Source organism: Canis lupus, chromosome 6, assembly GCF_003254725.2.
Source record: "Canis lupus dingo isolate Sandy chromosome 6, ASM325472v2, whole genome shotgun sequence".
NCBI classification, from domain to species: Eukaryota; Metazoa; Chordata; class Mammalia; order Carnivora; family Canidae; genus Canis; species Canis lupus.
This window is the reverse complement of record NC_064248.1, coordinates 5,706,110-5,733,190: the sequence shown is the minus strand read 5'-3', so window position 1 is coordinate 5,733,190 and position 27,081 is coordinate 5,706,110. Positions and strand designations below refer to the sequence as shown.

The 27,081-nt window shown below is 56.9% G+C and overlaps 1 protein-coding gene across 5 annotated transcripts in view; it reads left to right on the top strand.

Moving 5' to 3' along the window:
- GTF2IRD1 (GTF2I repeat domain containing 1) overlaps positions 1-27,081 on the top strand; it is a 110,659-nt gene that overhangs the window by 35,319 nt on the left and 48,259 nt on the right. For all 5 annotated transcript variants that reach the window (XM_035717842.2, XM_035717841.2, XM_035717838.2 and 2 more), the window contains exons 3-14: positions 2,473-2,614; positions 5,049-5,204; positions 7,129-7,312; positions 8,134-8,444; positions 10,027-10,116; positions 12,110-12,193; positions 15,360-15,543; positions 20,739-20,764; positions 21,646-21,754; positions 22,693-22,730; positions 23,192-23,272; positions 23,904-23,993. In XM_035717842.2, coding sequence (XP_035573735.1) covers positions 2,473-2,614; positions 5,049-5,204; positions 7,129-7,312; positions 8,134-8,444; positions 10,027-10,116; positions 12,110-12,193; positions 15,360-15,543; positions 20,739-20,764; positions 21,646-21,754; positions 22,693-22,730; positions 23,192-23,272; positions 23,904-23,993 — 1,495 coding nt within the window. The remainder of the gene's footprint in view (positions 1-2,472; positions 2,615-5,048; positions 5,205-7,128; positions 7,313-8,133; positions 8,445-10,026; positions 10,117-12,109; positions 12,194-15,359; positions 15,544-20,738; positions 20,765-21,645; positions 21,755-22,692; positions 22,731-23,191; positions 23,273-23,903; positions 23,994-27,081) is intronic.

The window sequence follows — 27,081 nt, the reverse complement described above, 5'->3', positions numbered from 1 at the left end:
CATCAGCAGACGTCGGAGCTCAAGTCCCAGCCCTGCTACCTCGGGGGCCATCAGCCACCTGAGACTCCCTGTCCCCATCTGCCACAGGTCCCCTACCTACATCAGGGGGGCGGGAGGCCTGAGTGAGGCCATGTATGTAAAAATCCAGCCCTGGAAAGAAACCCTGGTGCTGCCCATTGTCCCCTGGTCCCCTCAGCCCTCATCCTCATTTCATCCCTCCCATCAGAAGGATAGGACCTGTGGGGACAGTGGTTCGTGAGAAAGGTGCAGCCCCTGATGTTACAGCAAGAGATGTATCTGCCTCTCAGGCCCAGGAGAGAGAAATGGGGCCTCGTACATCATTCCTCTGGCACGATTACCTACGTACCTCGACCTGTAGTAGTTTATCCCAAATGGGGAAATAATACCGTCATTTTCCTGTAGCCTTTTCTTGGGGGAATGTTCTTCAACAGAGGATAGGCGGGTGTTAGAATCTGTCTGGCATCAGTTAGCTTCACCCCTGTGTTTTAGGATGGTGAAGTTGAAGTTCAGAGAGGGCAACATCTTGCCTGGAGTCACACAGCATGACTAGTTTTTGCAGATTTTTTAAAGATTTTATTTCTTTTGAGAGAGAGAGTGCACAAGCCGGGACAGGGATGCAGAGGGAGAGAGAGGCAGGCTCCCTACTGAGCAGGGAGCCGGATGCAGGGCTCGATCCCAGGACCCTGGGACCATGACCTGAGCTAAAGGCAGACACTTAGCCACCTGAGCCACCCAGGTGCCCCGACAGACCTTTTCCATCATCACAGAAAGTTCTGTTGGACAGCCCTGCTCTAGAGGGCCTTACAGACACTCCTGGGAGGAGCACTGCCCCTGTAGCTAGCCTGGGGCGCGGATGAGATTCACTCCCCTGCCCTTGGGTCCCTTTCTGGGTTTCCTGAGAGACCCCCAAGGGTAACAACCCTTGCTTGGCAGACTTGACTCTGGTGTCCTCTGGGGCTGGGGCCCGGGTCTGTGGGTGGTCTGCAGTGGGTATGGGGCCAGACCCTCTTCCAGACCTTTCCTCGAAGCCCCGTTGTCTGTGCCTCTGGGGAAGTGGATTACCTGGAGAGTGACCCCACAGGGAAGTAAGTATCTCCTCCAGCAGTGATGGCCACTCCTTTGTTGGAAACAACTGGACTCTATTTGTCTCCTTCGCTTGTTAATGTTCTGCAGCATTGGCATGGGGAGAGCGAGCAGCAGGCTTTTGTTTTAATCTTAGCAGGAAGTCAACATACACCCCTCACCATAGGAGATCCCAGGGGACAGGCCTTTTGGCTCTACAGCCTACAGGGTCCCCTGCTTCCACAACAGAGCGACTCTGGACTGAGGCTGCCACAAGAGGCATGATCATGGCCCAGAGGGGTTGAGGAGCCTGTGCTAGGTCACGCAGCCGCGGAACTATGATGAGAAGCCAGACTCCCTGGTGCCCGCCGAGCGCTACCTAACTCAGATAAAACCCAGCATTTATGAGGCACTGACTGCATGCTGAGAGCTTTGCAGGCAGAGCTTTTCCGCTGACCTAGGTCGAAGGGCTGAAATGCTGGTGGTCTTGGTTGCAGGGCCCCTCAGTTAGGGCTTCCTGTGCAGTGGGCCTGCCAACCCCTCAACTCTGCAAAAAACCTCTCTCTGGACCCACATGAGATACCCCGGCTTAGAGATTCTTTCCTGCCTGCCAGGCCTCATGAATCCCACAGCCAAGCCCATTGAAAATCTGGGAGCTGGGCTGCTTGCCCCCTTTCTGCACATTTAGAGACAGGCCCAGAGCAGGGAGTGAGTTGCACCAGTCCTGCAGCAGGAAGCGGCTGATGTGGAACTGAACCCCAGATCTGCCCAAGCCGTGGTTCTGCTGGGGCCCTTATCTCCTCCTCATTTAGGACTTTAAGAAAACTGAAGACAGGATTGTCCCTGGGGCTGGGGCCAAGCCTCAGGCAGGAAGCCCCCCCACCTCCCCAGGACAGGGAGGATGTGGGAGGAGGGAAGGGCAGAGGCCGTGTATCTTTATTCTTCTCAGGGCTCCTTTTTTTTTTTTTTTTTTTAATTTTTATTTATTCATGATAGGCACACAGTGAGAGAGAGAGAGAGAGGCAGAGACACAGGCAGAGGGAGAAGCAGGCTCCATGCACCGGGAGCCTGACGTGGGATTTGATCCCGGATCTCCAGGATCGCGCCCTGGGCCAAAGGCAGGCGCCAAACCGCTGCGCCACCCAGGGATCCTTCTCAGGGCTCCTTGACCTGTCTGCTCCCTTGACCTTGGCCAAGCTTTGGGTGGGGTGGGGGTCATTCACTCCTTCCTCCTGCAGAGTCCAGCTGTGAACAGTGGAGGGGTGACCTCTCCCTGGAACTGCCGGTGGGCTCTTAGGCATCTGGAAGCTTCTGGCTCACCCCCAAAGCTGTCACTAGAGGTGTCCCCAGTCCTCCCACTGGCTCACATATTCTGCCCCTCCCTTGCAGTGCTCAGCGCTTTCCAAGCTGAACGCAGAGGTGGCCTGTGTTGCTGTGCATGATGAGAGCGCCTTCGTGGTGGGTACCGAGAAAGGGAGAATGTTCCTGAATGCACGGAAGGAGCTGCAGTCAGACTTCCTCAGGTTCTGCCGTGAGTAGCCCAGGGCTCTGGGGGGCGGGGGCCTGCAGTCCCTGAGCGCAGGAGCTCTGGTGCATCTCTGGGTCCCCAGAGCAATAGCAGGTGGCCGTGTGTCGGGGGCGAGGGGTGCACGGACAGGAGGGGGCAAGGCAGGCTTCCCAGTGTGGCATCATCGTTGGAATCACACAGCAGCCCCTTGGTCTGTAGAGACTGGCTGACTCCACCCCGGGAGGCCAGACCCAGACACCTCCATCTGCTCATTGACAGAAGGGGACACTGAGCCCAGTGTTGCCCAATCCCTATACCTCTCTGACATGGGGACCAAGTGCACTTGTTCAACCAACACTTATTGAGCACCTGCTGTGTGCAGCACCCTTTGCCACGCTCAGTTATCCTGGCATCAAGCCTGTGAGGTAGTCACTGTCATTACAGTAACAATCCTGGAGATACCTCAAGGTGGCTCTTGGGGCCGAAGTGACTGAGGACATGTGGCAGCACAAAGGAAGTGCTTGCTAAATCGAGCAGTTAGTGATTACTTTCCCCAGTAGGGTCAGGAAACAGTGACCAGTTTACAAGTGAGAAACTGAGGCACGGTGAGCCTGAGCCACTTGCCCGGGGACACACAGCCGCCAAGGGATGGAGGCAAGGTTTCTGTTGTGAAACCCATGCTCCTTCTGCCCCCCTTCAGAATCAGGGAGGTGCAGTAGGACACCTCCACCTCCCCGGGAGCCCTGCCAGGGGATCCTGGCTGCTTGTGGAAGAGAACAGTATGCAGAGCTGTGAGCCAGGAGCCCTGGGTTGTGGGGGGGGGGGGGGGTGTTCTTTTTTTTTTTTTTTTAAGATTTTATTTATTTATTCATGAAAGATACAGAGAGAAGCAGAGACCCAAGCAGAGGGAGAAGTAGGCTCCCTGCGGGGAGCCCAATGCAGGACTCCATCCCAGGATCACACCCTGAGCTGAAGGCACATGCTCAACTGCTGAGCCACCCAGGCATCCCATGGGGGAGCGTTCTGAAGCCCCCAACTCCTCCACGCTACGCCAGGGCCTTTAGCCCCTCGTACCCTAGCCCCTGCCTCCTCACTGCCCCTCCCGGCATCCCTCACTCCTCTGCAGGCAGCCCTGGGCCAAGCACTAGGTCTCCATGTGCGTTCTCACCTCTGCCTGTGTCCCTGCTCTCCCCCCACCTGGAAGGCCTTCCTTCCTCTCCTCTGCCAGCACATTCCTCCTGCCTGGGGCCCCCATCTGTACCCTGCCACCCCTAGTCCCCCACCCCAAACCCCATGGCTACTCCCCACACCATGCCAGCTTCTCAGGCCCTAAATTCCCATCCGTGCTCCTGGTGAGCTCCTGAGCGATGTCAGCTCCACTTTTGTGGTGGATTAGGTCCTACAGGGTCAGGGCCTGCCACCAGCACTGAAGGGCAGCCCCCAAGCGGCCGCTCGAGCCCACGACTGGGGACTCCTGGCTCTTGGGGTTAAGAGCAGGCCCTCAAGTCAGACATCTGGGTCCTCTTCCTGGCTCTGCCACCTGCTGGCCGCTGGCCCTCAACCTCCCTGTCTGTGAAAGGGGAGGACAGTGCTACTTTTTGGGGCTCAATCTGAGGATTAAGTAAATCTAATACAGGCTAGAACAGTGCCTGGCACTGACTGCACACACAGTAAACGCCAGCTGTTGTCCTTGCTGTTATTAACATCTGCATTACACTTGGGTCTGGAGCTTAGATCGGCTGTTTTGGGGAAGGCTGTCCCCCACCCCCCTGCACTGGGCATGTCATCACTGTAGTCCAGCTGCTTCTCCTGCCACCCCCACCCCCACCCAGCTCTCAGAGCCTGTACCCTGTCCGAGGCTGGATGGGGGCCAGTCCAGGGCAGACAGTGGCAGGGTCCTGTGGCCCCCAGTTGGCCAGGCTGGGGCCTGGGGAAGGTGCACCTGGCTTCCTGCAGCCCGGCAGAGCCGCTATTTATAGCACCCGGAGCTCGGCTGGTTTATTTCAAGCTCGGCAGATCCTGGGAGAAGGAGCAGGCTCCAAGCTACGAGCAGGCCTCCGGGCCCTCTTCTCTCCCCCTTTCCAATGTGGTTTCTAGCATCTCCTTACCCAGGAGTTCCCTGACACTCCTGGGGTCCAGCCCAGGCCCAGCCTGGCCTGAACTTGCCTCTCTGCAGCCCCTTGGCCTCCTGGAGCAGTCCCCGTCGTCTCCTCGTTTGGCAGAGCACTAGTGTCGGAGCGCAGAAAGGGGTGCTGGGCCGGCTGGTCTTCGGTGAAAGCTCACAGACTGAGGCGCAGAGAGGGAAGGGACTTGCCCAAGGTCACACAGCAAATTAGAGGTGACCAGGATGAGACCCAAGCCCTAGGCTAGGCACTAGGAACTCAGAGATGACCAGCCCTGGCCCTGGGCAGGGGGTGACACAGGTGCTTATCATGGCCCGGCATGCTCTGTCCCACAGGAGGGGCCCCGTGGAAAGAGCCGGAGGCAGAGCACCCCAAGAAGGTGTTGCGGGGCGAGGGTGGCGGCCGGAACATCCCTCGGTCTTCCCTGGAACATGGCTCGGATGTGTACCTTCTGCGGAAGATGGTAGAGGAGGTGTTTGATGTTCTTTATAGTAAGATCCTTCCTCATTCCATTTGGGGCCCCCAGGCGGGTGGGAGCCCCAGACCCTGGCCTGGTGAGGTGCGCCTCCTGTTGCATATGGGCCCGGGGCAAAACCTCAAGGCCCTCCCTCATCTTGCATCCCCAGAGGTGGCTCCTCTGCCCCAGCCCCATTTCCTGAACCACTGTCCACACTTCCCCAGGCCCGCCCTGGTGCTGGTGGCTGCCACCTGTCGCCTGGAAATGGCTCTGGGCTGGCCCTGGTCTCCCTGCCTCCAGGTCGGCTCCCTGCTGCCCCCACCTGTCCTGTGACTAAGGGCACCTTCCTAGAGCACAAGTCTGACCAGGAAGTTCCTCTTTCCACTGCCCTGGTGGCTCCCTGTCACCCTCACTGTGACATTAGCACCCACTGTGGCTGGTCCCTGCCCGTGTCCAGCCGTGCTGCCCTGCCTCAGGGGACCACTTCCTGTTCCCCGCACACTCTGTCTCCATTTCACGCCCTCTCGCCTTTGCACCACTGTGCCTTTTGGGGCTGCCTTCCCCTCTGTCTGGTGGACACCACGTTATTCTCTAAGGCTCAGCTCTGGGAAGCCCCCGCTGCTGGCTTAATGTCCCCTGTGGGCACTTGCTGGACCCTGATCCCTGGCTAGCCCAGGGCCCTCTGGGGCCAGGGTCTGTGCCTGCCCTTTCCGCTGTCCCCAGCAATGGCGGCCGATGTTCACAGGGTGTTTGTTGAATGCCTGAATGAAAGCTAATGTGACTACATGGCCACGTCCTTCCTGCAGGGGGGTGAAGGTGGGGATGTGGGCAGGCCTGGCTGGCCTCCCTCAGAAGGGTCAAGTTTCAGAATCTCTGGCCCAGTGGTAGCCGTTGCAGTCTCTAGGTAACGTGGGGCAGGTCCCTTTGGTCCCTAGGGGTTCCACCTCTGGCTTTATTCCTTTTGTACTGTGGCCTTTGGGTCTCTGGAGCAGAGATCTGAGGAATCTCCTGCTGTTGTCCAGCTCAGGACAGGAGGAGGAAGGGAGGAAGGAAGGAGGCAGAGGAAGCCTAGGTGGAGAGGAGGCCCAGAGGCCCCACGGTGGGGACGGGCAGCATGCTGGGTGGGAGGACTTGTCACACCTGGTTGGCTAGGCCACTGCACTTTTGCCGCCACAGGGTTTGTGCCCACAATGCCCCCCCTCACTCCCACACTTTGTCCGCCTCCGTTGCCTGCCTTATCTGAGGGGGTGGCCCCTTTCTGGCTGGGGCTGCAGTGTGGGAATGACACAGGCGTTCCTGAGCCCAGGCCATCTCACCTCCTCAGTCCCCAGCCAGTCTCCCCTCCACTCACCTCTTCCTCATCCCCATCCCCTTTCTCTTTTTTAAGATTTTATTTATTTAAGAGAGAGAGGGAGAGAGAGAGAGAGGGAGAGGGAGAAGCAGACTCCCCACTGAGCAGGGAGCTAGGACACAGGGCTCGATCCCAGGACCCCGGTCATGACCTGGGCCCCCCAGGCACCCCTACTTCCTCCTTTCTAAATCTGCTCTTCCCTCCCCTCCCTCTCCTCCCTGTGACTCTTCCCTGCAGTCTCCCTCCTGCCCTCCCTCCCTTCTCCCCTATGTCCCCTCCTAAGCTCCTGCACAGCCTTGTGCCCTGCTTTCCCCTCCACCCGGGTGCCAGGAGAGAAGAGAATGGCAAGTGAAGCTGGGAGCCCCGTCAATGGGGGGGCCCCGGCCTGCAGCAGGGCCTGTCCCCAGTGCCCACGCGCCCACCCGACTCAGCCCACAGGGCCTTGTTCTGTCAAGCTTGCAACAAAGGGGCCCGTGGAGTCCAGGTTCCCGGGAATTGGGCATCACAGGGGGTCTTAGCCTGGCCCCAGCTGTGGAACATGCCCAGCCCCCACCCCCACCTGGCTGCCCTCTTACACTAGACCCTCTCCTCGACCCCCTCCCCACAGGCGAGGCCCTGGGAAGGGCCAGCGTGGTACCCCTGCCCTATGAGAGGCTGCTCAGGGAGCCGGGGCTGCTGGCCGTGCAGGGGCTACCCGAGGGCCTGGCCTTCCGGAGACCAGCAGACTATGACCCCAAGGCCCTCATGGCCATCCTGGAGCACAGCCACCGTATCCGCTTCAAGCTCAAGAGGTAAGTGAGGCCATCAGCCTGGGAGCGGGCCCAGAGCCTGGTGGCTGGACCATGATGTCCTGGCCAGGACGGCCAGGTAGAGGGCGACCTGCTTCCATGCTGGCTCAGCCACCTGCAGCCACTTACCCCATCACCAGGATGGGACTTCAGACACCCACGCGGGACCTCAAGTGTCAAAGCTCCCAGTCTGGCAGTGGAGGGGAGGCAAGCCCCCCAGTTGCAGAGCATGATCTGAACCAGGCATTGTGTCGTGGGAGTCCCCAGGGGACTTCTGTGTTGTAAAGAGGCTGGAACAGACTGGGTGCAAGAGAAACAGCACCAATGGCCATGCAGGTGTCCAGAGTGGCTGTACAGTGGAGGCGGGGAGCCACGGTGTATGCGCTTGCATGGGGTTATGTGAGGGGCTGGTGGGAGATGATGCAAAGGCTGGCCCAGCTGGGTACTGACTGTTGGGGCCACCCAGAAGCCACCCTGAGGCCCTGGCATTGCCCAGCAGTACTCAGGCGCCACCGGCAGAGGAGGGCTGTGATAGGAACGGGGCGGGGGGTGACCAAGCACGTGATGAGTGTGTAGGGGTCACAGAGGCCAAGAGGAGGGCCTGGCTCTTCCAGTGGCCCAGCTATGTGACCCAGCTATGTGGCCCAGGGCACATCACAAGGCCACCTGGGCTTGTACCCACACCTATAAGCTGGGGCCCGGCTTCTGTCCTGTGTACTTCACAGGCTGTCATGTTGTACGGAGGGTGGGCTGGGGCCTGGAAGAAGAGAGACAACTGAAAGGCCAGGTGTATAAAGCTGTCCCGTGTCCTTTCCTTCACCCAGGCCGCTTGAGGACGGCGGGCGGGACTCTAAGGCCCTGGTGGAACTGAACGGTGTCTCCCTGATAGCCAAGGGGTCCCGGGACTGTGGCCTGCACGGCCAGGCCCCCAAGGGGCCACCCCAGGACCTCCCCCCCACCGCCACCTCCTCCTCTGTGGCCAGCTTCCTGTACAGCACCGCGCTCCCTAACCACACCACAAGAGAGCTCAAGCAGGAGGCGTCCGCCTGCCCACTTGCCCCCAGTGACCTGGGCCTTGGCCGGCCTGGGCCTGAACCCAAGGCCTCTGGCACCCAAGACTTCCCCGACTGCTGTGGTAAGCTGCTGCTGAGACCCCTAAGTCTGGGGGTGAGCAGAGGTCACTCCTATGGGGGTAATATCCCTGGGCAGATCGGGGTGCCTGGGCCCACCCCAGGCTGAAGGAGGCACATTGGGACAAGGGGCTGGGACATCTGTGAACGGTATCATTGGCCCAGAACCCAGAGATGTTTGGAGAGACTCCACAGAGGAGTCTGTGGAGGGAGTAATCAGGCTAATCTGTCACAGGCATTTAATGAGCACCTACTACAGACCCGGCCTGGATTTGGGGTACTTGACAGCATAAGAGAATGGACAACTGGGTATGAGAAAGACTTGGATTCATATCCTAGATCCTCTGCTTCGTGGCTATGTGTCCCAGAGCAAATCTCTACCTCCACGAACCTCAGTTTCCTCGTCTTTAAAGTGGAGATGGGGGAGCCCTGGGTGGCTCAGCGGTTGAGCACTGCCTTTGGTCCAGGGTGTGATCCTGGAGACCCAGGATTGAGTCCCACGTCAGGCTCCCTGCATAGAGCCTGCTTCTCCCTCTGTCTGTCTGTCTCTCTCTCTGTCTCATGAATAAATAAATAAAATATTTTAAAAAATAAAATAAAAATAAAGTGGAGATGCCGATATGACCTCTCACAAGGTTATTATCAGGGTCAAAGCACAGGGCAAATTAGAAATGCACATTCTAACTGCCCTGCTGCAGTCCTGCTGAATCCAAAGCTTTTTTTGATGTTGTTTTATTTTGTTTTGTTTGTTTTGGTTTTTTAAATATTTTATTTATTCATGAGCGACACACACAGAGAGGCAGAGACATAGGCAGAGGGAGAAGCAGGCTCCTTGCAGGGAGCCCGATGTGGAACTTGATCCCGGGACTCCTGGATCACGCCCTGGGCTGAAGGCAGACACTCAACCGCTGAGACACCCAGATGTCCCTGAATCCGAAGCTTTGGGGCTGCCGGGGGCCCAGCCGTCTGTGTATTTAAATCTGCCGAGTGGCTCCAATGGGTGCTCGGGCTTGAGAACTGCTGTATTAAAGCAGAGTCCAGGGGAGCCTGGGTGGCTTGCTCAGTTATGCATCTGCCTTTGGCTCAGGTCATGATCTCAGGGCTCTGGGATCAGGCCCCAGGTCGGGCTCCCTGCTCCCTCTGTCTCTGTCCCTCTCCCCATTTGTTCCCACTATCTTCTCTCTCTCAAATAAATAGGTAAAATCTTAAAAATAAATTTTAAAAAAAGAAGCAGAGTCCAGTGCTTGGTACATAGTGGGTGCTCATAAGTCATACTCACTGTCATGAGAAGGAGAAAAAAGAACTACCCCGCCAAATGTTGCGCTGAGCAGTGGGATGAGACTTATGCACCTGAAATGGGTGTCCCCACTGGTAAAAGGTGTCCTCGGACATCCTGGCCTCCTTGATCTGCTGTTTGGAGAGCAGACTCTGCTAAAGAATGTCTGGGCAGGGAACTTGCCTTGAGTTTATGATCATAGGGCTGAGTTGTGAGGCCTCCCTGATGGTGTTAGCCCAGAGCTGGCATCTGCATCCAGGCTGGATCTGGGGGCCCACCTTGAACCTGTGCCTTTCCTCTCCCTTGTCCAGGACAGAAGCCCCCTGGGCCTGGTGGTCCTCTCATCCAGAATGTCCATGCCTCGAAGCGCATCCTGTTCTCCATCGTCCATGACAAGTCAGGTAGGACGGTGCCCACAGCGGTGCCCTGCCCAGAGTGGGGCTCCGGGGCTGGGGGTGGTGCTTCCTGAAATGGAAATGCATCCACTAAAAAATAAATAAATAAATAGATAGATAAAGAGATAAATAAATAGATAAATAAAATAATAAATAAAAATAAAATAAAATAAAATAAAATAAAATAAAATAAAGGAAATGCATCCACTGGGTCTTTGAGAGAGAAGGGAGGACAGCCCCGCCCCAGGGACTTATGAGTAAAACCGGAATGTGACAGTTATGCATTGCTGTGGGCCTTTACAGTTATAGTTTCAGTTTCTATGGGTCCCAGTTTCAAGAGCGGCTTCACTGGGTGCTTCTGGCTAGATTCTCTCTGTCATGAGGTTGTACTCAGGATGGCAGCACGGGCTGTGGTCATTGGAAGGCTTAACTGGTGCCAAGGATCTACCCCAGGCTCACTCAGGCCTGTATGGGGCTGTTTGAGTGTCCTCGGGATGTGGCGGCTGGCTCCCTGACTTTAACAATCCAAGAGAGAGGGGTGCCTGGGTGGCTCGGCGGTTGAGCATCTGCCTTCGGCTCAGGGCGTGATCCTGGGGTCCTGGGATCGAGTCCCACATCTGGCTCCCTGCAGGGAGCCTGCTTCTCCCTCTGCCTGTGTTTCTGCCTCTCTCTCTCTGTGTCTCTTATGAATAAATAAATTTAAAACCAACAAACAGTCCAAGAGAGAGTAGGGAGGGAGCCACAGGTCTTTGATGACTTACGTTAGAAGTCATCAGTTCTCCGGTTTCTACCCTTAAGAAGCCAGAAATGATCCGTCCGCACTCACAGGGAGCGAGAGGAATTAAACTCCACCTCCTGAACACGGGAGAATTGAAAAATTATGTGGACAGATTTTTTTAAAGTACCACACTGTATTTAGGATTTTTCTATACCAAAAGGCATGAAGCAAGACTCTCCAGTAGTTATGTGTGGGGTGGGGTTGGGGTCTTGGCCTCACCATCTTTAAGAAGACCCAGCCCCCTGGGATCAGAATGGAGATCCCTACTGCCCCAAACAGGGTCCATCCTTGGCAGGGAGGGAGGGCAGTAGCATCATGGGAGGCCGTGGTGGGCAAGGAGTGGAGTCTCACTGGGTCCTTGCTGGGTGATCTCAGGCCAGATACTCAGCCTCTCTGAGCCTGGTTTTCCTAGCTGACAAATGGGGATACTATCTATGCTTAAAAGGCATCATGAGAGGGACACCTGGGTGGCTCAGAGGTTGAGCATCTGCCTTTGGCCCAGGACGTGATCCTGGAGTCCCAGGATCGAGTCCCACATCGGGCTCCCTGCGTGGAGCCCGCTTCTCCCTCTGCCTGTGTCTTTGCCTCTCTCTCTGTGACTTTCATGAATACATAAATAAAAATCTTTAAAAAAAAAGGTGTCATGAGAGATTAGATAGGATACTATGTATAAAGTAGCCCACACAGATAATCACTTACTGAATTAAAGGTGGTATCTGTAATGGCAATGTGATGAACCATTATGATGATTGCCGTAGTTATTAATAGTAAATGGAGGCCAAGGCTTTGGTTTCATGGAAGAGGCCAGCAGGAATGAGGGTTTGAGGCAGGCCTCGGGGTCAAGGCTGGGTGAGACCCCAGCTGCACAAAGCATGAGGGTTAGTGCTTTGAGGTTAGGACTCGGCGTCTCCTTACTCAGGGAGACCACCCTCAAATCTCCTGCTTGTCTGGTGGCAGGAGACACCCAGCATGGACAGGCTGTGCCTGGGGGTAGAAGAGAGAGAAGGGGGCGGCGATCGGAGCACCCTGGATTTGGATAGGGCTGCCTCCTGGAGGAGACGGGGGTGTCAGGCTCCGAGGTGGGAGTGGGGGGAAGAGCCGAGCCCCTCTGTGGGACTCTGGAGGAGAAAGCCAGCGGCCCCGGCCGTGCGGGAGTGCAGCTGGAGGCTGTGGGTTCCCTGCTCTGACCCGCCCTCACCCGTACCTCTTGTGTTTTGATAGAGAAGTGGGACGCCTTCATAAAGGAAACGGAGGACATTAACACGCTCCGGGAGTGTGTGCAGATCCTGTTTAACAGCAGATATGGTGAGTGGGCGGCACGGCCCGCCGTGTGGCCCCGGCAGCGTGCTGAGCATCTCATTACGTGGCAATCACTCGTGTTCCCTAACATGACAGCGGGAGCCATATGCTGGCACCCGCGCACCGGCAGCACTCATGTCATCTCCTGTCTGGGTTGGGGGTGGTTGTGTCAATATTTCCCTTCCAGATTTTTCCAGGGGGCGGAACTGATGGCAGAGCCCCAACCTCAACTCACCTATGGGAGGTGGGCGGGTAGGGGGCAAACTGACCGTCCGGGAGGCCATCCAGAGAGAAGACCCAGAAGAATGGCCGTTGGCCTCATGCACTTGCAGACTTCCCCACAGCAGTGCCCCCTTGCCTGCCTCCTTGCCTTTGTGCTCTGCCCTCTGCCTGGCATGCCCTTCACCTGTTGGGGGAGCAGACTCCTACTTGTTCTTTGAGACTCAGCCTCAGCCAAGTGGGGACCCCAAGCCTTGATGGGCTCCTTTTTGTTACACATCCTGCTTTTTTTTTTTTTTTTAACATTTTATTTATTTATTCATGAGAGACAGAGAGAGAGGTAGAGACACAGGCAGAGGGAGACGCAGGCTCCATGCAGGGAGCCTGATGTGGGACTCGATCCCAGGACTTTGGGATCACGCCCTGAGCCAAAGGCAGATGCTCAACCTCTGAGCCACCCAGGTGCCACTCAGTCACACATCTTAAGTGCCCCACCAACTCCACCTTGTGCCAGGCACTCAGGCCAACGCTAGCCTCACGGTGCTTCAGCAGGTGCCTGAAGGTGTGTATGCAGGGGCGTGCAGGAGCATAAGGTAGTATACAGTAGTACGCAGGGGTGGGGACCCTCAGAAAGACAGGACAGCTCAGAAGGCAAGATCTCAGGCTTGAGTCGGGGGTGGCTTCATGGAGGAAGTACCCTTTGATCCACGCTAAGGCTTGGTAGGCTGTGCCTTCTGGGTTGGGGTGGGGCTGAGCAGAGCTCTCGAGGCCTAGTGAGGGGTCTGGGATAGCCTGGGCGCCTTTGATAACCTTTGATGTGGTCTCTCTGGCAGACCCACTCCCTTGCTTGGTACCGCTCCAGGCAGGCAGGTGCGAGCTGGATGGGCAGTAGGGGGAGGGGGTCTGGGGAGGGCTGGCTCCGTCTGCCTTGGGAACATGCTGCCCCAGCAGAGTTGGCACGGCAGCTGCCAGTCTTCCTACCTGTTGTGTACCCTAGATGTTTCCAGAGCACTGAGCCTTTTGTGGATGCTAGCACTTGGCCCCGCCATGTCCAAATCCAAGGAGAAGGCTGGGCTTGGTGTAATTGAGGCCTTTCCCCTTCTCAGGCCAGAGCTCCGTCTCAGCTTCCCCTGCAGCTGCCCTGGGGAGAAGGAAGTCCCTCGGGAGTCCTGGGGACGTCCCTGTCGGGGAGGACCTCGTGTGGCAGCCTGGGGCATCCCACAGACCCTCGATGAATGGATCGTGCTCCTGGGTCTGCCCTTTCAGCCACCAGCTCTGGGTGAAGTGGGCCAGCAGTGGGGCTGGGGGTGCAGCGGGGGAAAAATAAGAGAAGAAATGGGGGGATCCCCAGCCTCCGGGATGCCTCCAGAACATTTTCACCTGGGAAGAGGTTGAGACTCTGAGGAACTGAGGTTCCTGCCTGGCAGCTGGCTCTCCCCTCCTTGCTGGGCAGAGGCTGGAGACCTGGCGGGGTCGGCTCTGTCCACCGGGTCTCCTCACCACCAAAGAAGCAGGCCCAGCAAATGACATGACCCCAAGTGGAGACGAATGCACACAGACATCGCAGAAGCCATTGCTCACCGGCTGGGGCTGGGGCTGGGGGTGGGAGGTGGGGGAAAGAAGTGGTTTGACAGCTGTTGCAATTTCAAGGGTTTAATTTGACAACGAGCTAAGCGTGGTTTCACAGTAGGATCTGGCTGCCAAAGCCGCCGACGCAGACCTGGCTGCATCAACAGAAAAACAATCTTGAAGGCATGCCAGGGAGGGCCCCAGGCGGCTCTGCGCTGTCCCGGGCAGGGCACGGCTGCATGGGACGCCAGCTTGGGGCTGCCACTTGCCAGGACACAGGCACAGTGGCCAGAGGAGATCCTTGGGGGAGTCTGGAGGGATGAGGCAGGAGGGTAATGGACCCCAGCCCCACTCAGGACTCTGGTGACTTCCCAGGCCCCAGGGAGAACAGGGACCCGGGGAAGTACCATCCAGCACATAGTAGGTGCCCAAGAAGCACCTGGCACCCGAACGAGTGAGAACGACCAGATGGGATGGAAGTGAATAGTTGAGGTGGCCCGAGACCAAACCCCAGTGTCTGGAAGCAAGAAGGAAACAAGTCACACCACTTCATAAGCCTGGTTTCTGTCTACACTGCTGGTGGCAGAGTTGTCCGTGTCCAGTTTCTGTCCCTGATGAGTGAGAGGAATGCCAGACGCCTCCCTGGAGGAAAGAGCATGTGTGGAGGACTGGAGGAGTTCCCCCGAGAGAGCCACCCACCTCAATCCTGGGAGCTTCCTTCAGCCACTCCATCACTCAGGGGAATGTAGGGAGCAGCTAGCCTGTGTCCCATCCTGTCTAGATCCCAGACGAGATCCCAGTGACCACCCCTGCTCCCCTGGAGCTGAGGTTCCAGGTAGTGAACCAGCAGACAGATGAATGTGTCTATAGCATCAGGTTTCAGTAAACATGGGGTGGAGCACAGAGTAGGGTTTATCACAGGGAGATGGAGGGGGCTGTTGTCAGCTAATGAGGTGACATTGGAGGGGACACCTGAATGGGGAGAGGGAGAGAGAGAAGTGTATGGTGATTTGGGAGAAGAATGTCTCAGTAGCCAGAAGAGCACGTGCAAAGGCCCTGGGGCAGGTGTGTGCGTGGCCCACACCTGTTAGGGAAGTAGGAAGGAGGCTGGAGGGACTAGGGTGAACAGAGGGGTGAAAGGGGCATCAGGTCAAAGGTGATGGGCACCCAGTCACGTGGAGCCTCGTAAGCCCTAGTAGGACTCTGGCTGTCCCTGAGGGGGATGGGAGCCTGTGGGCAGTTTTCAAGAGGAAGTGACATGCTGCTGCCTGGCTGGGGTGGCACAGGGGAGGGGGCGGGGGAAGGTCATGGTGACCGCGGCCCTGGGGCCCCCGCATGGCCCGCTGCTTCCGTCCCGTGCTCAGCCTTGCTGTTGCCCTTCCAGCGGAAGCCCTGGGCCTGGACCACATGGTCCCCGTCCCCTACAGGAAGATTGCCTGCGACCCGGAGGCTGTGGAAATTGTGGGCATCCCGGACAAGATCCCCTTCAAGCGCCCCTGCACCTATGGGGTCCCTAAGCTGAAGCGGATCCTGGAGGAGCGGCACAGCATCCACTTCATCATTAAGAGGTACAGGGTGGGGTGTGGCGCCTGGGCTCAGGGCACCAGGTGTCAGGGCTGGGCAGGGGCATCCGCAGGCGGTGAGGAGGGGCCCTGGCGGGTGATGACGGTGCAGAGGTGGAATCAATGGGTTCTGACTCAACCAAGAGGACAGGCGAGTCTGGGAGAGGAGTCGGGTTCCTTAGCCTGACAGCCGTGTGGGGCCCTCCTTCCTGGCTCCTCAGAGGCTTGAGCAGGGAAATGGAGGCACAGTGCCTGTCCTGAGCAGGCACTCTGTCAGGTTTGTTTGTATGTACGTATGTATTTATTTATTTATTTATTTATTTATTTATTTATTTATTTATTTAAGATTTTATTTATTTATTCATGAGAGACACACAGAGTGAGGCAGAGACACAGGCAGAAGCAGAGGGAGAAGCAGGCTCCATGCAAGGAGCCCAATGCGGGACTCGATCCCCGGTCTCCAGAATCACGCCCTGGGCTGAAGGCAGATGCCCAACCCCTGAGCCACCCAGGCGTCCAGGTTTTAGTAAGATGGTTTCCTCCCAACTACAGAGACTCGAGGCCTTCGAACTTACCTGCAATGAGAGGGGAGCTCACCTGAGCTCAGGTGGGGTGGGCCTGCCTCTCCCCTTCGCACCCCACATGCAGCTTTGTGGCTGCCCTACGTGGTGGTGGTCGGGCCTCCTCCCCTGTCCTCCCTGGTGGCCTCCCCTGGTGCATCTGTGGATGGGTGGGGAGAAGGCAGAACACAATGCATTCCAGAATTGCGCACCCCCTCCCCCGGAGCTGGGGAGGGGGTTGCTCTTGGACATCACCCAGCCTCCTCTCCCGACTCCTGCAGGGGAGTTTGCACTCATGGCTGGTTGGGCTCACCACCCAGGAAGCATCGGGGTCTCCAGGCAATGTCCAGACTTCCCAGGGTGCTTCCTCCTAAATGGAGGGGTGGCCGGAGGCCATGGCATCCAGCCCCCCACCTCCAGGCAGCGCTGCTGCGGCAGCGTCCAGGCATCTGTCCGCCAGCTCTCTGAGGGCGTGCTGCCAGTGTGCGCGTGCTTGTTAGACCAAAGGCAGGCACTGGGGGCACGGACTCTGGCTCGTTGCCGAATCCCCAGCGCCTAGAACAGCCCTGGGTATGTAGTACATGCTCAGAGTGTATGTGTGGAATGGATGGATGAATGAATGAATGAATGAACAGACAAACTAACAAACGGATACTTGCCCAGGGGTACAAGGAGCCTGGGTGTGGGCAGAGGCTGGGGATCACTCTGAGAGCACAGGGCTGTGGAGCTGTGCCCGAGTGATGGGAGGTGATGGGAAGGACCCTGGCAGGATTGCTGGAAGCCGGGGGGGGGGGGGGGGGGGGGGGGGACTGTCTGTGGGGCTCTCTGGCTGCAGGGGAGAGGGGGTGCGGGCTGGGCAGCAAGCTCTAGGGCAACTGGGGCCCTGGAGGTGGGGAGACTCCGGAGGAGGCCGCGGCACAAGCCAGCGCCAGGGGCTGACGTGGTGGCTGCCTTAGGGGTGGATTCTGAGCTCTGCTGGATTTGCCGGTGGGTGGAATGTGGGGGTGTGTGGGGGAGCACGGAGGCCAGGGCCACTCTACATTCCTGCGTGTGATTGAGGGAAGCGGGGGTGGAGTGGGGAGGGCACGCCGGGTATGCTAACTTGGAGGTGCTCGGGAGATGGGATTTTCAGAGACCACACTGAGAAGTCAGAAGCTCTAGAGAAGTCTGTGTCAGAGACAGACAGTCTGAGAGTTGTCAGCATGGGCCAGGGGGGGTCGCCAGGGAGGGTCACCAGGGCAGACTCAGAGGTGAGATGGGGGTCCCCATGGAGCGGGGGTAGAGGAGGAGGGAGGAGGGGAGGAAGAGGAAAAGGAGGAGAGGTGGGGGAAGGGAAACTGCCAGCAAAGGTGGCTGAGAAGTGCTGGGTGTGGGGGGTGGGCAGATTATTCTAGAAGTCAGCCGGGCCCCCGGGGTCTCCTGCCCCTGGGGTGCCGCACACACGCAGCCCCACACACACATGCAGCCCCATGTCTGAGTCCTTGCTGCTTTACCTGCCTTCCGCCTTTGTCTTCACCCTTCAAGGCTTGCTTATCTCTGGGTCTGGAAGGCCTCCCTTGTCCTCATTCAGAAAAAAACTCACCCTCCTGCAGCAGATGGTTTCTTGGCCTCACCTGCTCCCTCTGCCAGGCTCCTGGCAGGCTCCCTTGCGGCAGTGGGGCCGCCTCTGAGCTGTCTCGTGCCCTCGCAACCCTGACTGTGGGGTCCCCCTTGGTAAATGACTCTGGAGGTGAATTGAAGTGACTCGCCCCTCTGTCAGGCAGTGCCTCCTGTTGTCTGGCTTAAATCTCTCTTGCTGCCACCTGTTTCCTTCAGATGACTCTTGGTATAGGGGGAGGGGGACTAGATGGGGAGAAAGCTGTAGGGACACCCCAGCATCCCTGTAGTATTTAGGTCCTCACCTGAATTAGTCCCTGTGGTATTAGGTCCTCACCCGGGCTGACTTCGATCTACCCCAGTCTAGACTGTGGTTTATTCAGTTCTTGACTGGGTTTTGCCACGGGCCTCCTGCAGGCCCCCGCCCTTCACTGGGCTCTACTGGGGACTTCACAAACAGTAGGCAGAGCCACACCTGTCCCCAGAGGCCACTACCTGTCATGGGGGTGAGGGGGGCGAGTGTCACTCCTGTGATGAGTCCAGGGCACGAGAGGATGGCAGGTTTCCAGGTGTCAAGTCAGTGGCATCTGAGCAGCAAGCCTAGGGGGCTTCCTGGAGGAGGAGGCTTTGGCATCGGGCAGATTAGGCCTGAAGTCACTTGAAGCAGGATAACCTTGAATAGTGCCTCCCTTCTGAGCCTTTTCCCTGGTTTGCAAAAATAAGGACAATGACGTGTCCATCCCTCGATTTTTCTCGACATATAATGAGGCAGACATAACTCTTGGCACATAGTAGATGCTCAATAAATATGAGTGCTTTCCTTGACCTCATCTCCCTCGTGTACAAGAAAGCAGTGAAGTGCATTGGTGCTGACAGCCTGAGTTTGAGTCCTGGCCCCGCCTTTACCAGCTGTGTGTTCTTGGGCAAGTTACGTAACTGCTCTGCGTCTCACTTCCCTATCTGTGAAATGGGGCTAGTGGTTGTCCATGCCTCACGGTGCTAACGGGAGACTGAATGGCTGGATGGGACCGGAGCGCACCAAGCAGCGGCTGTTCTGTTCTCAGCCCTCTGGACACTTTCTGCTGTTACACATCGCAGCCTGATTAGTGGAGCATTTGAGAAATGCTCGGGAGAAATAAATTGGGAGAAAGGGCTGAGGAGCGGCCAGCAGATGGGGTCTCTGCCCCAGGCTGGAGGGAGGCCAAGGGGAGAAGCCACTCGACGAGGACTGCGCGTCTTGTTATTGGAGGTAGGGGGCTCCCCAGCCGCCCAAACCCCTGTTCCCACCAGGACACCGGCCCCCAGGGAGAGGATCCAAGCTTCCGCCCGAGGGGCAGGCATATCAGTTCTACCTCAGGCAGAATTTAAGGGGGAAGAGTATCTGGAGGGGACCCTAGAAGTCTGGGCTGTGTTTGGAAGATTGACAGCAGCCCCTGGTCAGTACGCCTGTCCAGTGGGCCTTCCAGGCTGGGCAGCCCGTGAGGGCACCTGTCACAGTTCCCGAGCCACATCAGACCTCCCTGTCGCCTGCCTGCCAGTTCCACCCAGGAACCCGGGCAGGCCCGGTGCTGCCTCAAGCCTCTGCCTCTTGGGCTCACCGATAAATGGGTAACGCCGTCAATAATAAAACCAGAGTTGACACCTGGGTGGCTCAGTGGTTGAGCGTCTGCCTTCAGTTCAGGTCATGATCCTGGGGTCTTGGGATCGAGTCCCACATTGGGCTTCCCACAAGGAGCCTGCTTCTCCCTCTGCCTATGTCTCTGCGTCTCTCTCTGTGTGTCTCATGAATAAATAAATAAAATCTTCAAAAAATAAAATAAAACCAGAGTGGAGGCGGGCAGCTTCCTTGTCACCAGGTAGGGCTGAGGAAGAAAATTGATTTCCCCATAGGGGCTCCCATGGCTGCTCAACCTCATGGGACCCAGATGAATGTGGGCCCCAGGAGCAGGGGAGCTGGGGTCCTTTCAGAATGAGGACGGGACATCACGTCTGGGGCCTTGGTGCTCCGCTCCGGTGGCCCGAGCTCAGCCTCCCACACTCACTTTTGGCCTCCGTTTGAATTTCCCACTGGGCCTACCCTGGACATCGTTTGGCTCCTGTGTCCAGGCTCAGACATCCTTTCCTGGGCCCCATGGAGCATCTGTAGCCTCAATGAGGCTACAATGAGCCTCAATGAGCCCACGACCATGGGCTCATTCCCTTGTCCGGCCGCTCTGTGGCATGCAGGCTTTGCTGTAGGCACCCCCACACCAGCTGCCTATAAGGTTCCCCCGACCCTCTGGGTAGTATCCAGGTGGGGGCTGGAGTGGAATAAAAAGAACACCAGGCACTAGAGGTAGTGGGCTGGGTGATCCCAGCTTCCTCACCAACCTTCACTCCACCTTCATGTTTCTGGCCCAGACTTCCAGGCATCTTATCAGGATTATGCAGGGATCCCAAATGGTCGCAGGTCCCCAGCCATCCCTCCTGCAGTCTGTGCTCTGTGTGTGATGGAGTGGCCGTTGGGGGCCCCCCTCCCATTACCTACTTGCCTGAGCACAGCACTGGACGCTGTTCACCTCCTCCCTGAGGTCTTCCCTGACCCTCTCCCTGCCTGGGCCCCATTGGCTTCCAGGACACCGTGAGGGGTCCCGTTGTTACCCTGCGTGGCTGTGATCTGGTAACAGGCCTGGCTTGTGCAGATAACCGAGAGCTCCTTGGGAGTGAGGACACAGCCTAGGGGACTCTGGTGGGAAATGGTATGTCATCTTCCAGCTGTGGCCAAGGGGAGCTCACAGCTGGAAGCGGCCCCTCGGTCACCAGGCTGAACAGGTTGAAACCTCTAGGATCAGCCAGGGGCTGGGAGTGTTTTGGGGTACCTGGCTGTCCTGGGGTGTGCCCTCTCCTGTCCCTGGGCATGGCCAGCCCAAGACCCAGGTCTGTAGCAGTAGCCTTGTGTGTGGGACTCAAGTGAGCATCACCGAGGGGGCCTGCAGGCCTAACCCTGAGCCTGGGGGGCCCCTCAGGCCTGCATGGCTCTCACACTCCTGTCTCCTCTCTCCCCAGGATGTTTGATGAGCGGATTTTCACAGGTACGTGTAGGGACCATCTTGTCCCTTCTGATGGTGCCAAGTAAGTGCTTGACCTGCCATCACAGTGGACCCCGGGGTTGAGGGGGAGCCTGGGTATGGCTTCCGCACCCAGGGTAGACACAGTGCCAGGTTCCCAGGTAGATAGCACCCCCCGTCCCGGGAATCCGGTAATAATAAAGCTAATGTTGGCTGAACGCTGTTGCGTGCCAGGTACTCTGCTAAGCTGTGAGCATGTTCAATGTTACTTTGATTTCATTTGGAACAGCCCTCTGAAGCGGGTTCTGTTCCCGTCCTGAGGCCTGGCTGTAAACCCAGGGCTCTGAGGCCTCAGCCAGGAGGCAGCACCCTTCCCATGAGGAAGAGGCTGGCTCTGCCTGGTGCAGCAGAGGGAGTGCAGATCTCGGGGCATGACATACCTGGTCCTGGTCCCAGCCTATGTCCCACCAGCTCGGTGACCTTGGGCAGGGTCATAGGGACCTCAGTTTCCACATCTGTGAAATGGGGGTATTGAGAAGCCCTTTCCCCTGAGTTCCTGGGATAATTAAATGGGAGAATGGTCCCATAGTTCGGCCTTGGGGGCAAGTTGGTCTCTTTCCTAAGGGTTCCCTTGGCTTTTGTAGTGGAATGTTAGGTCAGGACAGTCATATCTGACTGCTCCTTCCTCCTGCAGTCCTCCTATATCTCTTGGTCTCCTCTGGCACTGGGGCTATATTCCTTCTCCCAGGGGAGGCATCTCTACCCAGGACCTATTTCTGGCTTGGCAGAGGCCAATACACAAAAGGTGTCCTCAAGAGCCTCACACAGGCTCCTGCCCAGGTGCCCCGCAGGCAGGCAGGAGGCTGGAAGGCCTTTGCCCTGACCTTCCCACCCTTTCCACCCAGGGAACAAGTTTACCAAAGACCCCACGAAGCTGGAGCCAGCCAGCCCGCCAGAAGATACCTCTACAGAACTCTCCCGTGCCACGGTCCTCGACCTGCCCGGGACCACTCGGTAAGGCCCCACCCAGCTCCTGGCCCACCTCCCCAATCTGGGCGGGTGGTATTACCTGCGGGGAGGAGCACGGCCTGGAGCTGGCTAGAGGGTGCGGTGCTCAGCATCTCCTGACACCCTGACACCCCGACGCCCTGTGTAGGCACAAGGTCATTCCCCCACAGACCCCCCTCCACACCCTGTGTCCTCACCCCACTCTGGGCCAGGGAGAATACAAAGGGACAGAGGAGAGCAAAGGCCCTGCTGACTTCTTTCTACCTGGAGAGCTTCTGTCCCCCCTCAGGATCTAGCCAGATGTTGCCTGGTCTCTGGGAAGCCTTCCCTGGCACCTAGACTCGGTCAGGCACCTGCCCTGTGTGTCTACAAGGCCCTGCACTCAGCTTGTGAGAGCATCCGCCAGTGCCCCCCACCCAGGCTCCGGGCTCCTTGACACCAAGGATGGCCCATTTATCCCAGAATCATCATGTCCAGCCCAGGATGCCCCCACGGTGCTCTGTGAATTAAGTGAATCATCCCTCCGGGGGCCCTGTCCACCTTTGCACCCCACCCCTCTTCCTAGACCTCTGTACTCGCTCCAGGCTGGTGGTCCTTCAGCTCCCAGTCCCCCCAGCAAGTGCTGGTCACCACTGTACTAAGTGGTGGGGCTCCCAGACTCGCCAGAGCCAGGCCTCAGGAACTCCCAGCCGGGGTGGGGGACGGTGGACGCCCAGACCGTTCACCCCAGGATCGCGAACAGAATCTTGGCTCAGGCAGCAGGTGACTGTTGTCCTGGGAAAGCCAGTGCTGGGCATTTTGCCCGTGGGGAGGACTGTGATGTGGGGATAGGAGGGAATGTGGTCAGGGGAGCAGAGTTGGCTGCAATCGTGGGCTCCTGACTGCCTGGAGGAGGAACCTAGGGCTGATGCCATGTCGTTTCTTGGCCTCCTTCCTTCCCACAGGTCAGACAAGAACAGTATCTCTGAAGACTGTGGGCCAGGTGAGGAGGAGGAAGACCCCACTGTGTGTGTCCTGGGGTGAGAGGGCGTCCACCAGCACCCCCCAGCCGCCGTGGGGAGGAGGCAAGCTCAGACCAGGAGCCTGAAGTCCTAATAAGTTACCCTGCCACTCCTGCCCCCACTCCTGAGGCCTCAGAGGGTGCTGGGAGCTCACTGGGGGGCTGGAGGGGCAGGTGGGACGCACAGTAGTCGGGAGACCCGGATTCTGGCATCACCACTGCTTCTCCGTGTGTCTGTGGCAAGTGGCTTCCCTCAGGCGCCAGGCCTGTAAACTGGGGATACCAGTCTCTGCCTCTCTGGGCTGGGCAGGAGCTTGAGGCCAGCATGACTTTCCCTGGGGTGTCACTAATAAGTTACAGACATAAGAATGTTCTGGAAGGTTTGCTTTGCCCGGCCAAGCTCACGCCCACACCTAACTGGCTCCCTCATTTCCTCCTTGCAGGAACTTCTGGGGAGTTGAGTGGGCTGAGGCCCATTAAAATTGAGCCAGAGGATCTAGATATTATTCAGGTCACCGTCCCAGGTAAGGGACAGATGTCTGAAGGGCTGACCTGCTGCACTGCAAGGACCTCCAGGAATCAAACAGCTCCCAAAGCAGGGCTCCTGAACTGGCCAGAACCCCGTGTCCCCTTCTGGGCTATCCGCTCTGTCTCCTGAGGGCCAAGAAGGGGTTTCCAGCCATTGTTTCTCTAGTTTGGTCCTGAGAACAGTGGGGTATGGAATGTGCTTTCTGCAGCCGTGTCTGCCCCTGTGCTGGCAGTCCCATCCCTTGGCTCTGGCCATCCTGAAGGTCCCCCACAACTTCCCTCCTAGGCCTGACTCCCCTGGGATTTATAAGGCAGGAGGGAGGAGAAGAAAAGGTATGGGAATGGGAGGGTCTGAGTTTGACACCAGACTTGGAATCTTCTGAGCCTTGGTCTCCATATCTGTGAAAAAGAGAGTACGCTTGGTCTCTGGATGCTCAGCGTGGGGTCCCACAGCTCTCAGGCTCCCGCCTGGCCTCTGGCCTAGCTGGTCACTAAAGCCATCCTCCCAGAGTTCCCGGGTTCGGCTTCCTTAGGGGTCCTGCTCTGTGGGCATGTGGGGCTGGGCTTCCCTGAGGGACCGTGATGAGGTGGCACAAGCAGAAGTTGCTGTTGTCATTTTGTCTCCAGACCCTTCGCCCACCTCTGAGGAAATGACAGACTCAATGCCTGGGCATCTGCCCTCAGAAGATTCTGGTTATGGGATGGAGATGCTGACTGGTAAGAAATGGACTGGGGACCCACCTTCCTGGGCGTAAGGGGGAGAAGGGTGGGCCAGGAAACCCCCAGGCTTCCCTTGGTATCGATTGCTCCCCTCAGGGAAAACCCAGTATATGCCTGACTCCCTGTGCAGCCTAGGTTCCCTTCCGGAGACTTAAAGTAGGTCTTGGTTATGTTAAGTCTGGCTTCTACATCTTTCCCAGAGGCCCCTGTGTGAATTAGCTTGTTCATTTGTTCAGCATCTATTTGCTGAGCACCTACTAGGTACCAGGAGGTCCTGTATACAGTGCTGGGGACAGAACAGAATACCAAACACATCAAGGTCCCTGTGTTCCCAGTGGAGACAGAGTAAGCAAATCAGTAGGTAAAATAGAAAATCAGATGGTGGGGACTCCTGGGTGGCTCAGTGGTTGAGCGTCTGGCTTTGGCTCAGGTCGTGATCCCGGGGTCCTTAGATTGAGTCCCGCATCGGGCTCCCTGCAGGGAACCTGCTTCTCCCTCTGCCTATGTCTCTGCCTCTCTCTCTATGTGTCTCATGAGTAAATAAATACAATCTTAAAAAAAAAAGAAAGAAAGTCAGATGGTGCTGAATGCAGTGGGGGACACCAAGCCAGAAGGGGCTGGGTGTGAGGGGCGGGGGTGCAGTGGTGGTGGGTAGGTGGACTTGGGTGGTTAGAGAGGACCTCACTGAGAAAGTGACTGGAGCAAAGACTGGAAGGTGGTGGGGGCCACTAGACGTCAGGAAAGAGCTTTCCAGGCAATGGGAATACTATGTGCAAAGGCCCTGAGGTGGGTTATGCCCAGCATGTCCAAGGAGAAGCAAAGCAGCCTGGGTGGCTGGCACGGATTGAGGTGAGAAGGATGAGATCAGGAAGATAGGTGATGGTGTGGGTTATGCAGGGCAAGTACGGACATTTTAACAGTGTTTACTCTGCCCGTGGGGTTGAGGATAAACTGCAGGGGAATGAGGACAAAGGTAGAAACAGATTGTTGTAATATCCTAGCCAACACGACAGGTCCAGCAGGTAGATAGCAAAGGGGAGGGCATGGGATTCTGTAGGTTTTGTGTTTGTAACTTCATTTAGGAAATGTTCAAAAACATGCAAAATTTAAAATAGTAGTTTAATGAATCTTGTGCACCAAGTGCCCATCTCCAGCCATTATCAACAGATGTTCTGCATTTCTTATAGATCATAAAAGTAAGAATTACTATAGATAAAAAAGTTTTTTATTTTTTTAAGATTATTTGAGACAGCAAGCAGGAGCAGGGGGGAGGGGCAGGAGGAGAGGAAGAGAGAATCTCAAGCAGACTCTACTGAGTGTGGAGCCCAGTGTGGGGCTCCGTCCCAGGACCCCAAGATCATGACCTGAGCCAAAATCAAGAGTTGGATGCTCAACCCACTGAGCCAGTGAGGCTCCCCCGGGGGAAGTTTTTTAGAGGTTGGTTATCACAAAGACAAATAGCATGTCAACGTTCGCAGATATGCTAGAAAATGATGTTAGTACTCAAATAATTCAAATTTGGAAAGCTTTGTAGTACAGGCTGCAGGGCCAGGCCACGAAACTCAAGGGGACTGGACTGGCTTTTTTTGTTTCCCGTGTGTGCAGTATCCGGCATGGGCTTGATTGGAAGTAGAGGGTGGGGGCGCCTAAGGGTACGAGGCATAGCAGGTGGCATTTAAATGACCAGCGCAGGGGCGCCCGCCTGGCTCAGTTGGTGGAACGTGCAACTGTTGATCTTGCTTGGGGTTATGAGTTTGAGCCCCACTTTGGGCGTAGAGATCACTTAAAATGGTGAAATTAAATAAATGAACAGTGCAAAGCGGTTTCAGAAGTGTAATGCTCATCATGAAGAGCAACTGCAGAGAGGTATTGGCGGTGTGGCATTTATGTAAGTTTGGAAACATAAAAACAGTGCTGCTTTATGTTTTATTAAAAAATCAGGTGCAAAAATGACAATGCTAACTTGTGTTCACTCTGGCTGTTTGTTAAAATATTCTGTGTGCTTTTCTGCACTTTAGAAATTCTTCCCCAACCAAAAATAGACACATGACTGGAAAAACATAAGGTTTCCTGCAGGCCCAGGCGGGTGGTGCCATGTTAATTGGTGACAGAATGAAAGCAGAACGTCTCTGCTCCTTGTCTGCTTCCGTCGTCTCTGTCAGGGAGCATGGCCTGGACACGGGAAAGCGTCAGAAGGACCCAGAAGGACCCCGTACTCCTGCTCAGTGAGGAGAGCAGTGTGCAGGCTCGTCAGAGCAGCTGTGGATGCCTGTCAGTCTCTAGCTTCCGAGGAGTTGGATCCCAGGCAGATACTACCTAAGCTCCCCTCCCACAGCACTTGAGAAGTCATGGGGTGTCCATGGAAAACAGACTTTTCCAGAAGAGCGTTTGTCCAAATGGCAGACAGGTCGAACACCTGCCCATCCTGGGCTCAGTTCTGAAACAGGTTGCCACGCAGATGACTGAACCATCAGAAGGGACCCAGTGGAGGCACATTCTTTAGGACCGAGTTGACTCATGGGACACCAGGATCTGGGGCCGACCGTGGGCCAGCTGGGGTGGCAGGGCGGCACGGGGACCCCAGCCTCTTCCTGGGGGAGCTTTCCCACACTGTCTTGGAAAGCTCGGTACTTCCTCTCACATTTATCAGTTGGGTAAAGGTAGCTGCAAGGTGTTGCAGTTGGCAGATGCCTTGGGAAAGGGTGCACAATGTACCCAGGAATGACATTACTTGTGGCCTTCGGAGGCCAGATACTGGGCTGGAATCCACAAGAAAAATTCACGGCCCGAGGATGTGTGTCATGGGTAGTGTTCCCCAGGGACCAGACTCTGAGCTGGAGTTTAATGGGTGGGGGGCTATTCGGGGCTGCCCTTGAGATCAGCATCTATGCAAGAAAGGAGGTGGGAGCACAGGGGCGCCAAGAGGGAGACACAGCCCCGCCAGTCCCGTGAAAAGCTCTGGAGCTGAATGGCCCCTTGGTATTGTTCCAGGTTGAAGTGGGATATCTTCCCTTCGGTCATGGGATGGGAGTCGCCCTGGGAGGGCAGTGCTTTGAGGGGCAGCTGCCACGGCCCCTCGCCAAGC